This window comes from Gobius niger (assembly GCF_951799975.1).
Source record: "Gobius niger genome assembly, chromosome: 8".
Classification (NCBI taxonomy): domain Eukaryota; kingdom Metazoa; phylum Chordata; class Actinopteri; order Gobiiformes; family Gobiidae; genus Gobius; species Gobius niger.
In genome coordinates this window covers 8,765,890-8,779,645 of record NC_136859.1, presented here as the reverse complement: position 1 = coordinate 8,779,645, position 13,756 = coordinate 8,765,890, and the positions used below count along the sequence as shown (strand labels likewise).

The window sequence follows — 13,756 nt, the reverse complement described above, 5'->3', positions numbered from 1 at the left end:
CACCTACCCTTCAAAGATAAATAAAATACTTTCTACTCAACTACATTTCAAGGATCAAAAGTAAAAAGGAAATCTGTCAATGTGTTTTGCTAATTCTAAAAGCCTGATAATGCACACTCCAGAACTGTAGGTGGCGCTGTGCGAATATACTGTCAAATGCCAATGACTCACAACAAGGAAGAAGGTGTGTTGCCTTATGGGAAGCAAATTCAGGTGCATTTTTGGTCTTTTTGAAGATGCAAAGTTATTTTTCCCCAACACTTATTTAAACGGATTTGTACTTTTAATACTTGACCAGTTACAACTGTATCTGTACTTTCACTCAACTAATGAAATGAAGAACTTTGCCACTAAAACAGCCATTTCCAAATTAGTGATCAAATGTTGGTGCTGCTGGTCACAGAAAACAAAGGGAACAACCTAAAAAGACAACAACGTGAGTGAACCCACACGCACCGCGAGTCGAGGAAGATGAGCTTCATGTCCAGGCTGGCCCTGAACATGAACATGTTGCTGTGCAGTTTGATCTCGGTGACGGCGGAGGGCGGTAGAGAGTGGCCCACCGCCACCAGACCCACGTTCTGATAACAGCCGTCGAACGGGGACATGTCCAGGCTGTACTGACGCACCTTCAGGTACCCGCTGCAGTGGATCACCTACAGGAGAGTATTTAAGGGGAGACACCATTTTTTCAGTTTGGTGTCTGAACATATACCTAAGCTTTTACCTGGAAACAAAAACATACCTAATCATCACAATAACATGTTTCATTATTGCACTGATTCAATGTTTCTCCATAGATGTATAGGACATTTTTTTCAACATATTTTTTCAGAGGGATTTTTCGATAGTTCATTCCTAGCCTGATTGAGTTTTGAATTTCAAAACACAAGGCGAAATTTCATGTTTTGCAGATTTTTCCACTAAAAACAGCTTATTTTAAAGGGACTAGATGCAAGTTGGTCATTTTTATACTCACTACTGCCACCTCAGATCTGACGCGTAACTGCAGGTTCAGTGCAGGAATTTAGAGGCAGTTGTGGTGAATAGGTCTGGGCTCATTCTACACATTAGGACATGTAGGGGGAGGAAAATACTTCATTTTAACATTTTTAAACTCCGTTTAGTCCCTTTAAAACTAAACAACATATCCCAAATCCCATATTATAAAGTCTTTGTAACTAATATGTCAACAAAATAACATCACAATTGAATTGGGTTCAATTTGTTATTCAGATTTTGTAGCAGAAAAAGATGTGAAATTTGGGGCAGTTTTAAGCATAAACTCCTTATTTTTGTATGAAAACATAAAATGACTGAAAACTTGCAATATATTTTTTTATTCTCATATTTATGACATAAATAAACAGCAGAAGCTTCAAATTTATATCTTTAAATTTAAAAATGTTCCCTATTCACCTGCATAGATGTGGCTTAAGACATTCCTTTGTGTATCTCAGCCACCTGGATTTAACAAACTATGCTATGATCTGGGGTTGCTGTCGTGGAGCAGCCACTAATCACATCAGTGAAATTGCGCAAATGAATCGGTTTATTTTCTGAGACAAACTAAACTAAACAGAATTCATCATCAATTCATTGGTTAGCTGGATCCTTGAGTCTGACCTTGTATCCTCCACATGTGAGTCCAGCGTTTCTTTTGGCCAAGACACATTTCATTCGGAGAAAGAAGGAGCGCTCCATTTCAAATTCTGCAAAACAGAGTGAGAAATCAATGCTTTGTTAAGTCGATAAGGCTCCGGGTTGGGATTTTCCCCGCGGTTTACCTTGTACGAAGTGCGAGTGGTACGGCTGGTGGGCGGTGAGCACAGCTGTCATCTCGTCATGGTCGGCCGGGTGGATGTATTCAAAAATGCTGTTTCCAGTCAACTCTACCTGCAGAAAAAACAATCAGCTTAACTCTTAACGGCAGGAAACACAGCAGACAGGGCCTCCAATCATGAGCCGAGATGATAGCGGCCTCAGACCTGGAGCACATGGACTGTTTGAATAAGGATGAAAACATTGGGCCTCCTGAATGTGGCGCAAGATTCTTAAAAAGATGTTCATGAATGAGGCCCATCGCTCCTAGTTGTTCGTGAGATTTGCTCTGCTGTAGTGAGGACAATTTGAGTGTGGAGCTGATCACGTGATGGTGTGAAGAGGCTTTTCCTGGACAAGGGCACAACCTCATCATGACATCAGCGTTATGGATGAAAAACAAAACAAACAAAAAACATTCTCTCATTTCTCTTTGGAAAAGTCTCATGCTGTCTTCTTAGTTGAAACTATTGAAGGTTGTTTTTTTAGTAAGACAGAAGGTTTGTTTACTCATTCCGATTACTTCTCCTAATGTTCCTCAGAAGCATCATGAAGTGTCATGTCTAAGGCAGCTTGCATGGATTTAATAATAAAATCAATATAAAAGCTTGCACCCCCTACTGACTGACACCTTCTCCAGGATGATGTCCCAGTTGTGGGATCGAGAGGCCATCGAGATCAGAGAGTGTAACATCTATGAACCAGGACGATGGAGCATAAACTTAATGCCACACCTGGGACGCCGTCCTGGTAAAGGCGCCAGTCAGTAGCACATGACGAAAATGACCATATTAGTCCAGTGCTCCGGTCTCTGCACTGGCTTCCTGTCACTCAGAGAATAGATATTAAAATAGTTCTGCTTGTGTATAAGTCCCTTCATGGTCGGATCGCAAAGTGTGGCTGACGTGTTACAGCCGTATGAACCACCTCGGGCCTTGAGATCCTCAGGAAGGGGTCTCCTGGTGGTTCCCAGAGTCACCACTAGGCCTGTCACGCTAGCAAATTTGTAGTTCGCTATATTGGGGCAGGAAAGTATCGCGATAAACAATGTTATTGACTCTTAACGATACTAGATTACCGTCAACTCTCAGGCATGAAAATGAGAGTTTTTGACAGTAAACCTTTGTTCTAAAAGTGCATAATCATATCCAAAAATACCACACAAGCTGTTTGAAACATGATATAATGTAACTGATAGGGGGGTAATGATAATGAATGTACAGGCGAAAGATATCGAGCCCAAAATGTTATCACTTATCTGTTATTTATTGAACGATAAGTCGATATACAGTGGGGGGAAAAGTATTGGGCCAAAATCCAATAGAAAGTTGGAAAAGCCTCAGTTAGGACAAGAGACAGTCCTCAACCCTGACTATGTTTAAGTCCAGGCTGAAAGGACACCTATTTACTGCTGCTTACTTGAAACTCGTAAAGCAGGAAAAGGAAAACCTCTGTCTTAAGAGAACAATCCTTAATAGTCTGCTATGCTCATGAAATATTTGAACCTTTCAAGCACGACCGGGCCTAGATCAAGATCAAATCAGAACAAAACCGGTTCTGAGAAGAGTCTAAAATAGATCTAAATTGGGTGTACAAGAATATAAACAAGATTATCTGTAAGAATAATCCACTTGAATCCACCTCTTGTGCCACCAGTGGTACATGGACCACAGTTAAGAGCCCATCTATTATTTAAAATGTAGCTATAGTACCTTTCAAACCCATTGCCCCATGTAATCTATGCAGCAATTGTTTAAAAATAAATAACAGGTCACACTAAACGTCTCTTCCTGATTGGTTCACTCAACAAATGTGCCTCGAAATCACACTCAAACCGAGCAGCACCAGCATTTTCTAGGCAGAATCGGAGAAAGATAATTCAGGCTACAATATGTAAAGACTTAAGTGTGAAAGAAATGTGTTGAAATCCATTTAAAAACCAACCTGGGAAAGGCCTAAATGAACCGATGCGGTCTCTGAAATGTACATGATTTTCCCATCCGGTGCCACCACGAAGATGAAGCCGTCCAGAGTCTGCGGGGAAGAAAAAAACAACCAATTTCAATTTCACAACTAATTCACTCTCAAAACTGCCACGGGCAACGTAATGAAAACAATCAGCTTCATTGCCGGCAGCAAGTGGAGAATCAGTCATAGGCTCTTCATCCAAACAGAAACCGCCTCAGACAAAATGGGCAAGATTTCACATTATGTTGATGGGATTTATTTGGAAAACAGCTCGTCACAATCTGCTTAAAGTCTGTGAATGTCTGTGGAGAGAGTGTTATTCCCCTTTAAAGGTTTGAGACGTCACAATGTAGCTTCACGTCTGGAAATTATTGTTAAGGAATCTGGGAGCAAGGTTTGGCAGATAAAAGAGCAGAAACATAGATTGTTTGTACTCAAAAGTAATTTATATCCTGATTCCTGCTTGTTCAAAATTTACATTCAAAATCTCTGCAGACTTTTCAGAAAATCGAAAGGCTCGCATTGTGAAAGAGTGATTCAGGAGCATGATTTTCACACGTGGATTTCGCACCACAGAGTCTAGATCTTAACCCTATCTTTGGGATGTGCTGGAGAAGGCTTTGCACAGTGGTCACAATGTTAAAAAATGGATACAGCACAAGATCTTTTGACTAGGGATGCACCGATCCGATACTGGTGTCAGATATCGGAGCCGATAGTGGAAAAAATACAATGTCGGGATCAGCTACAAATATCCAATACTGAACCGATACCAGTTTTGGCCCTCAGTGCCTTAAAAACACAACTTTTACCAAATAAATCTAAGGGATTTACCAAATAAATCTTCGGTGGTTAGCATCAGTATGCTAATCACGCTAGCGCTAATGCTAAAGGCAAATAATCAAGGCTGGGTCAGAAACTATCATAGAATTACCTAGCCTAGTAGCCTAATAAAGAAATAACTAAAAACCTAAACCTAAAGCCTGTCATAAACCCAAGGATATTTAGTGTAGTAAAGTCCAGTGATCCTTGTTACATTTTATCCAAGAGTTCATCAATAGATATAATTGATCTGTAATATCATCGGTCATTATCGGATATCGGCAGATACTCAAACTCCAATATCGGTAGCAAAAAAGCTGGATCGGTGCATCTCTACTTTTGACATAGCAGAAGCTTATTGAAACACGTATGTTCTAATCAAAGCTAAAGAGGTCCAACAAAATAACAAAGTGTGACCTTTTTTGTGGAGATTTTAACCTGGTCAGGCTATAGTACATGTTTGTGTTCGGTCCTTTCTAACTGTGTCATTTTCTCATGCAAAGGGAATACTAAAGGGATTGTTATGTAAAGAACCCTCTGGTGTGTGAGACTGCTGAGCTCGAGAGGTTAACCAATACATTGGGAATACAGTACATCGGGCTAATATCATGGCAAGGCTTAGTTGTAGCACAATTCAGACACAAGGCAATTCAAAGTGATTTGCAGTTGCATTTCAAGATCACGGTGATTATAGGCCGATATCTCCGGAAACGAAAGTGTTTTTACCCTCTTTAATTGTCAGGTGACCTTGGGTGTTCAGAAAGGCGACAAGAAATACAATTCATTATTATTATTATTGCTGAACCATAAGAGATGATTATCATTTTTTGTTTTGGAATCTGCTGATTTTTGTCTTACGAACAAGTACATGTGAATGCCCTGGGGGAAAAAATCAGCCATATGCCCCTTAAAGAGCGCCCCCTGCTGCCACAGTTCACCACTGACACATTTCACCGTTTAGAATAATTGTTCACAGGATATAGGAAAGATATTTTCAAAATCGGCCAAGAATATTGGCAGTGCATATCGGCATTGGCCTGAGAAATTGGCCTCGGTCAACCTCTACTGAGCTCCATTAATCATATTATTAGATTTTTTTTTTTCCTTTACAGGGCTTTCTTTAAGAATCCTCCAGCTTCAGGCATTCATCAGAACCAAAAATCAAACTCAAAAGCAGATAAAACGACATGTCCACCCTCTGACCTAACCCCTGAGGAGCGTCTAAAATTGCACCTTTATCATGGTACTGTGAGCAAATGCTGACAAAGCAAGACAATACCAGACGATATTATGTATTTACAGAAACACAGTGGAAAACACCCACACTGCTCGCTCATTATTTGCGCGTTATCCGTGAATTTGGAAACACGTTTGTGCCACAGGCTCATTTAACGCTCGTTTAGCCCTGTCGTTTTCCTCTGTGGTAGCAAGTGTGTTTTTACGAGCCTGTAGTGCTGCCTTTTGTGTTTTTGTCATCGAACAGGGAGAACGAGGGAGAGGGGGGGAGAGAGAGAGGGAGAGAGTGCGTGACCAGGAATGCGTCGGGCTCATTTGCCTCTTAAAGCGCGAGAAGGAAGGCAGCGGGAGGTGTCTCGCTCTGCCACACGCTCAGGCTATCGCCGAACAATGGGCCCCAGCCAATAATCGCATTAATAACAGATATAGGACTCTTCCAACAGGGCAGAGAGGAGACAGATATGTATCAATCAATCACATGTATTTATACAGCACAGTTCAAACTAGACCAACATGTTTTTTTCTAAAGCCGATGCCGATATTTTTCCAAATGTTTTGTCTATAATCCTGTGTATGATGCCTCTAAACTGTAAATGTTAAAAGGACTTAACTTATATATAACTTATATAGCGCTTTTCTACCTTGACCTGGGCCGAGAGCGCTTTACAGTAGGAGCCAGTCACTCTCTCATTCATACACCACTGTGCACAGGCGCTGGAGGTAAGTAGTGTCTTGCCCAAGGACAATGAGCATTTGCAGCTGGGACTCGAACCCACGACCTTCCGACCCGCTCTACTAAGATAAGATAAGATAAGATAAGATAAGATCAACCTTTATTAATCTCACAAAGGAGAAATTCACTTGTTACAGTCGGCGTTACTTCACAGTCTTATTGTACAACCTAACTAACTAACCGCACCGCCATCCACCCCTGCAAAATGTAAAATGTGTCAGCGTTGTCAGCAGGAGGCGCTTTTTTAGAGGCATATTCAGGACATTTCTTTTTATTTGGTGCTTCAGAGGGAGCTTGTTTTAAAGACAAAACAAAAAACGGTCTCTATCGCTTATGTATAAAATATGATTAGAAGTGAACAAACTTCTGACCAATTTTTATTGTTATGTGTCTCATTAAAGCTCTGACTTTCCACTTAAGAAGAAGAAGAAGAAGAAGAAGAAGAAGAAGAAGAAGAAGAAGAAGAAGAAGAAGAAGAAGAAGAAGAAGAAGAAGAAGAAGAAGAAGAAGAAGGAGGAGGAGGAGGAGGAGGAGGAGGAGGAGGAGGAGGAGGAGGAGGAGGAGGAGGAGGAGGAGGAGAAGAAGAACAAGAAGAAAAGAAGGAGGAGGAGAAGAAGAAGAAGGAGGAGGAGGAGAAGAAGAACAAGAAGAAAAGAAGAAGGAGGAGGAGAAGAAGAAGGAGGAGAAGGAGGAGGAGGAGGAGGAGGAGAAGAAGAAGAAGAAGAAGATTCGATGTGGCATTGTTTCAATACATTTCGTGACATTAATACTTCACCAAGATCTTGCATTGATGATGGGAGAGTGCAATCACTGTGCTAAGCCTTCTCCAGCACATCCTAAAGCTTCTCAATGGGGTTCAGATCTAATCCATGAATCCTGACATTGTCATCTTGGAATATGTCCGTGCCATCAGGGAAGAAGAAAGCCATTGATGGAATAACCATGGGAGGACCTGACCGACTGCAGCCACCACAGAACAGTTAGATAAATCCAGGTGCCGATTTTATTTTTTGGCCAGAGAGTGTATAACAAATACAAAAGTTCAATATAGATATAAACGGTGGTGTTGTGTTGTTACCTGCAGCAGATGAGAGCCCAGTTCCACACTGACTCCGTCTAAAGAGGAGCGACTCACGTGACCCCACGACTCTCCCAGACCTGACCAACAAAACACAAAACAAGGCTCAAAGTCAAACACATTTGTTCAACACATAAACATGAAGCAGAGAGCACTCGACACGCCGCCTTTCTCTGTAAAGTTGTTCTGGTAGGTTTCCCATAATAACCCCAACGAAAACATGGACAGTGACCAAAATGTTGTTGTTTTCTTCCGTTCTGCCTCTGGGTGAAAACGGCAGAATCAGAGACTGGTCCAGCTAACTGATTCATCCACCAGGCTGTCAGGAGGATCCCCAACATTATATTTCTGATTTTATTGAGTGATTTTCTGCATTTTCCAGCTTATTGTTGAGTATTGTTTATCTTTATTTTACTGCACTGCATCCAATATACTCATAGTAAACAGCTTAAAGGAATATTGATTTTCATTTAGTTAAACTGGAAATAAAAGAAATATTTCATCATTCATTATTAAACATTATGTCAAAATGTCATCTCATGAACACAATGCCGTGTTGTGGAATTTGTGTCTTGACCCACCCCTGACTTTTTTCTAAATTCATGTAAACAAACACCACAACTCAATTTACTATAGGGACAACCAACTCTACTCATTACGACAACTTACCCTGCAACATATTTCCCTGTCTTTGAACGTTAATAACTACGTGCAGTAAGATACAATAAAGGGAGGAGTACTACCTACTACAAGTCAAGGGTTTAAAAACCTCTTACTACCTTCCCTCTTAAATCTAAAAGCTTCTAGACTGGAGAGGAACAGTGTAGGGCTGGGCGATAAATCGGAATAATTCAATTAATTCATGCTTTTACAGTAAAAACAGACGATTTGGAAAATGGCTGAATCGTAAAATCGAATCCGCTGTTCCATGTCCCCCCAACGTGCGGCCAATTTATCAAAGTTTCCGACGCTCCGTAGTGAAATGACACGAGTGGAGAAGCAGAGACTTTCTGACGATCTGCTGCTTCACAAAGGCCGCGTGTTGTGTTTTAAGAGGACGTGCTGGAGTTTTCTTTCCCGCTTTCCCGTCTGCTCCTGTGCCTTTCTCTCACTCTGCTCTGAGCGGACCATTTAACTCCGCCCCTTTCCTTTGAATCTCCATGGAGACGGTTGTCAATCACAGCAGAGGCATGAAGACCACGGCTTATTAAGAGGTTTTCCTTTTGCGAACAGACAAGGAATCTATAACAGAAATAACCATTTTTAAATAAAGTGTTGTGTTTATCTTAATGGGCCCAATTGTAGCTACATTATCAAACATTAATGAGCAGCAGTTTTATTCATATGAAAGATCAGGAGACTTTTAAAAGTTTATTTCAAATAAAATCGAAATCATAATCGTCCAAAATGAGTTAAAAAAAAAAAAAATCGAGATTTTATATTTTGGCCATATCGCCCAGTCCTAGGACATTTTTTGTCTCATTTTGAAAGTGTTTTCGTTATTTTTTCACCTTTTTGTCACATTTACTGCTTCTTTTTGTTGCCTATTTGTTTAGTTTTTGTCACTTTTTGGTGTGTTTTTTGTCGATCGTTTTCTTTGTTTTTTCCACTACATTCTTGTTGTGTTTTCATCCTCGTTTTCGTCGCTATACTGAAGCTTTTTTCCCAAGAAGCTTTTAGATTTGGGTAAAGCCAAACTGGAGTGTAACACGCTCAGTTCAGGCGGGGGTTAAGAGGTTAAAGCTCACGATCAGGGGGTCTCCAACCTTTTCCCATGATGAGATACTTTTATGCAACAAAAGCAACAGACAGCTAGAGGTTTGTCCAACTATTCAACAATCTTTACTCTACTTTAAGTAAGTTTCTTTTCAAAATGTTTAACACCAAAGAAAATGTAGAAATTGAATTGAAAGCCTTGGGCGGCGAGATCCCCGTAATAATAAGCTGTTGGGCTTTTCCCATAGAATTATGAAACTGTGAATATTTGGTTAATGAAATGTGAACAAACGCTTTAAATTTCAGTGTTTCATGTATGAATAAGGAATATAATTATGAGAGAAAAATTCACCGCGATTAATCGATTTTCCCAAGCGTGATTCAAGAAAATAATTGATAGCGTCTCTATGCTGTTGATGAGCAGTGGACTCTAAGACTGATCTTCCGAGTACAACCAAGATCAAGATCAAACTAGGACTAAAGGGTTTTTTAATATAAAGCTACATTGATCTAAACTAAACCAGACTAAAATAAATAAAAAAAATGCCTATATAATTTGAGAACCACTGATTTATAGGCCATGTTGCATTAACGACAGCCAGCTTTCTTTGCTTATTTCCCGCGTGGTCGTAACGTAACAATAACTCATCCGAGACAATAGGCCTATGCAGACAGTAAATGTCATATTACTGCAGTGGTTTATTTATTTATTTTTATTTTTTCCATATCATCAGTATGGAGTTTATTACTGCTGGGCATCGTCTGCGCCGGGAAAATGTTTATCGAGAGCCAACAACTTGTTCGTCAAATCCGCGGCCAAAACGCAGCAGCTTCTCCGACAACAACGTGCAAAGCCTGACGCCAAAAATAGACCAAGCAGCACGCGGGCATTTCCTGGACCGAGATCGCTTGCAAAATGTCGCCTTTTTTTTTTTTCCCTTCTCCTCACTACGACAGAAGACTTGTAGGAGAGAGAGAGAGAGAGAGGGAGAGGGAGAGAGACCAGAGCAAACACGAGGGCCACCGCGCGAGCCCCAGCGCGACACATTGAAATGCAAATCCCGAGCAGAAGAGCAAACAGGCGGCGCGCGGGGGATCAGAGCGCGGCCCGTTCAAGGCTGGGGCGCGAGAAACACCGCGCGACACGACAAAAGCGACCACTTAATAAACTCATTAATATCATTATGAGGCGCGGACGCGGGAGAAAGAAGGGGATGGTGACGTGAAGTTAGGATGAGCGTGAAGGCCGGGAATAAAATGGCGTTCATTTTACGCACCAAGGATTTGACAAGACTTTTTTTTTTTTTTAAGACACCGCTTTTTCCATTAAAAGAAGTGTAGTATTAATAATTTAGCATGTTTTTAGAGACTGGCTTTGTTCTTAAATAATTAGGAAATAGAGGAATAATTGTGCGTAAACGCTGCGTATGAGGAAAACACGATGCTCTACGATGAACATACTAAACAAAAAAAACAAAAAAATGAACATTACTAAACTAAAGGACTGTATTATCGCGTGATTTCACCTCTTAACCCTCGCGTGAACCGAGCACATTTTCTCAAGTTTGTCATTACCGAATTTTAAAAGCTTCTAGGAAGAAAAGCGTCAAAATTGCGTCAAAAAACGTCACATAAGAGCAACAAAAAAAGTGATAAAATGTGACGAAAAAGCGATAAAGTGACAAAAATGCGATGGATAAAAGGTTAAAAAAAAGTTACAACAAAATGGCAACAGTGCAAGAAAAAGGATCTGTTTCGATCAGTATTGTGGTTCTTAGCTTTCAAATGAGACGTTGCACTGGCTTATAGCTCTCCAGTCAAGAAGCTAGTTTTTAGATTTGAGGTCGGTGGAACTGTAGAAAAAAACACTTGGTTAAGAGGTTAAAAAATCCTTTTAAAATCCTTAATCGGCGTTAATGGGAAACCTTTAGGCACTTGACGACTTCAGAAAGCGTATTAACTCGGCTGTTTGAAAGAAAAACGCCTGTTTCAAAGAGTTGATTATAAAGTTTTAAGAATATAGGTTATTATAAAGAGAGAAAATAAGTTTTGTCGTGGCCTAATTGAATATAAGCTCATTTCAAAGCCCTATTATACAAGTAACTGAATTCATAACCACCAACGCCATCGGCTAATTATACTAAAACGAAGGCGAGACTCTGCAGGTGAAAACTGGGGTTAAAAAATAGGTGTCAATGTGAAACTTTTCCTGTAGATTGCTAGAATAATGGATTGCAAGTATCAAATTAGTATTTCCATCAGAAATTATGGCATTTATGCATAAAAAGGACAAACCTTGCTTGCATTTCAGGGACAAGTTTAAGATTCTAGGCTCATTTTGTGGATAAAGTAGATGTAGAATATTCAGAGGGGATTGTGGAACGTTTAGGCTATTTTACTACAATGAATTGATGAAAAAAAAAACAAATCAAGCAAATCTTCATAAAATGTGGTAAAGTATTAGACAAGAACATCTGTTATCTGTAGGTGCTTTAGGGATGTCAAGTGTGAGATTTATTTTTGTTTATTGAGAAAACAGCCTTTGAAGTCCCTGTACAGAATATGAGAGAAAGTTGATTTAGTGTAATATTAAAACACCTTTATAGGAAGATTTGACAATGTTTATACTTTATATGTTACGAGTATGGCTGGGTACATTTTTTTCAATAGCGGTACTTCAACGATACTTGGTTTTCGATACCTATACTAAATCATGTGTCATATAGAACCTTAAAACAGATCGGCAATGTTAATTATTGCTTTTCCTTCCATTTCATTTCTTTTGCATCTGTATCTTGAGGTGAAACAACCAAGAGACTTCCTTTCACTACAAAAGGGCAGAAAAAAACACATTCCTAGATTTTCTTTTTCCCCTCCATTTATAACCATTTTTCCCCCCATTTTTTTCATATTTTGCTCCAATTTTTTGCCCTAAATTTCCCCCGATTTTTGACATGTTTTCCCCCCAATTTTCCCAAAATAAAATAAATATATATATATTTAAAAAAAATCCCAACATTTTTCAAAAAAGTTCCCAAATTTACCACCATTTTTCCCCCCCAATTTTCCCCCAAACTATTTTAAATACTTTTTTTTTCCTTTTAACTTTCGACAGCATCAAAACTTGAATATAAAGATTCTATACCCACTTTCGATGCTTTTATTTTTTCGATACCAGTACTACCTATAGATTTTTTTCCTGATCCCATACTGGTATCGTTTAACAGTGTACAGCCCTAGATGTAAGAGCTAACAGGCCAAAGTCCAACAAATTTGAGAAGAGTAAAAAGTTTTGTTGACAGACAATAAAACACAGTTTGGTGCAAACATATATAAAACACAGCGTCCATCTCCCTCTTTTCAAACAGACTGATCCAGGTTCCTCTGGCTCCGGCCGTGCCCGGACACTTGGACGTGTCCTGTTTGTAAACCCTCGCAGATATTTGTGGGGTGACATGTAATTGAACCGAGCGAGGCTCAAGTCGAAAGGTCGCGCCTCTGACAACTCTCGAGAGCCGTAAATAAAGTCAGCCGAGCGCAACAACAAAAAAAACCTCCCAAAATCCTATCAAGATGAAGAGCTCTCGACTGCCTTTGTGCGCTTATGCAGATGAGGCCCGAGCTGTGCTGAAGTGCTGGACCTCTGTCGGCTGCACCCGGAGTTAAAACCACATTATGTATCAAACTCTATACGCATGTTATAATAAACTGTGGGCTCGTTTGTTCAGACAAGTGAAAGAACAGAGTATTTTCTGTAGTCCACCTATGAAATCTGTAATGTGCTTTATAATCATTAATAATAAATAATTGTTTGAATAATTGTCATTTTGATTAATTTAAGCCAAGTTTAGACCTTTATTAGTGTAAGACTAGACTAGACTGTGTTTAGTCCTGATTTGATCTTGATCTCGGCCTCAAGGTCACAAACTTTGTAAGGTGGTAGAGTTTGGTCTAAACATAGTCCTGGTCTGTGAAATAGAAACGATCAAGTGAATAACAAAGGGTTAGAGGTTATTAAGGAAGCTTTGGGAATGTTTTGTGATGAAATAACAAATGCTTCGCCAATGCTTAGCGTTGACCTCTAACCCCCTGCCTTAACCAAGCGCATTGTTCGGCATTACCTGAATCTTTAAAGCTTCATGGCTGGAGAGTTTATAGCCTACAGTGTAACGTCTCATTTGAAAGCTAAGACCTACCTGTCGCCATGTTTTTGTTGCTCTTTTGTTGCTTCTTTGTTGGGTTTTTGTCATGTTTTGGTCACATTTGGTTCTGTTTTCTTCCTCGTTTTCGTCACTATTTCTTTACACTTGTTTCAAAAGGCATTTAGATTTGGGTAATGCCGAGAACTGGCACTAAATTACAAAATATGTCTGAATTAAGGC

General features: G+C 39.8%; 1 protein-coding gene across 1 annotated transcript in view; it reads right to left on the bottom strand.

The window, feature by feature from the left end:
- The window catches only part of sim1a (SIM bHLH transcription factor 1a), a 33,254-nt gene that overhangs the window by 14,474 nt on the left and 5,024 nt on the right, over window positions 1-13,756 (bottom strand). The window contains exons 2-6 of the mRNA XM_079561326.1: window positions 7,659-7,738; window positions 3,766-3,855; window positions 1,788-1,896; window positions 1,627-1,712; window positions 457-656 (exon numbers count right to left, since the gene is read on the bottom strand). Coding sequence (XP_079417452.1) covers window positions 457-656; window positions 1,627-1,712; window positions 1,788-1,896; window positions 3,766-3,855; window positions 7,659-7,738 — 565 coding nt within the window. The remainder of the gene's footprint in view (window positions 1-456; window positions 657-1,626; window positions 1,713-1,787; window positions 1,897-3,765; window positions 3,856-7,658; window positions 7,739-13,756) is intronic.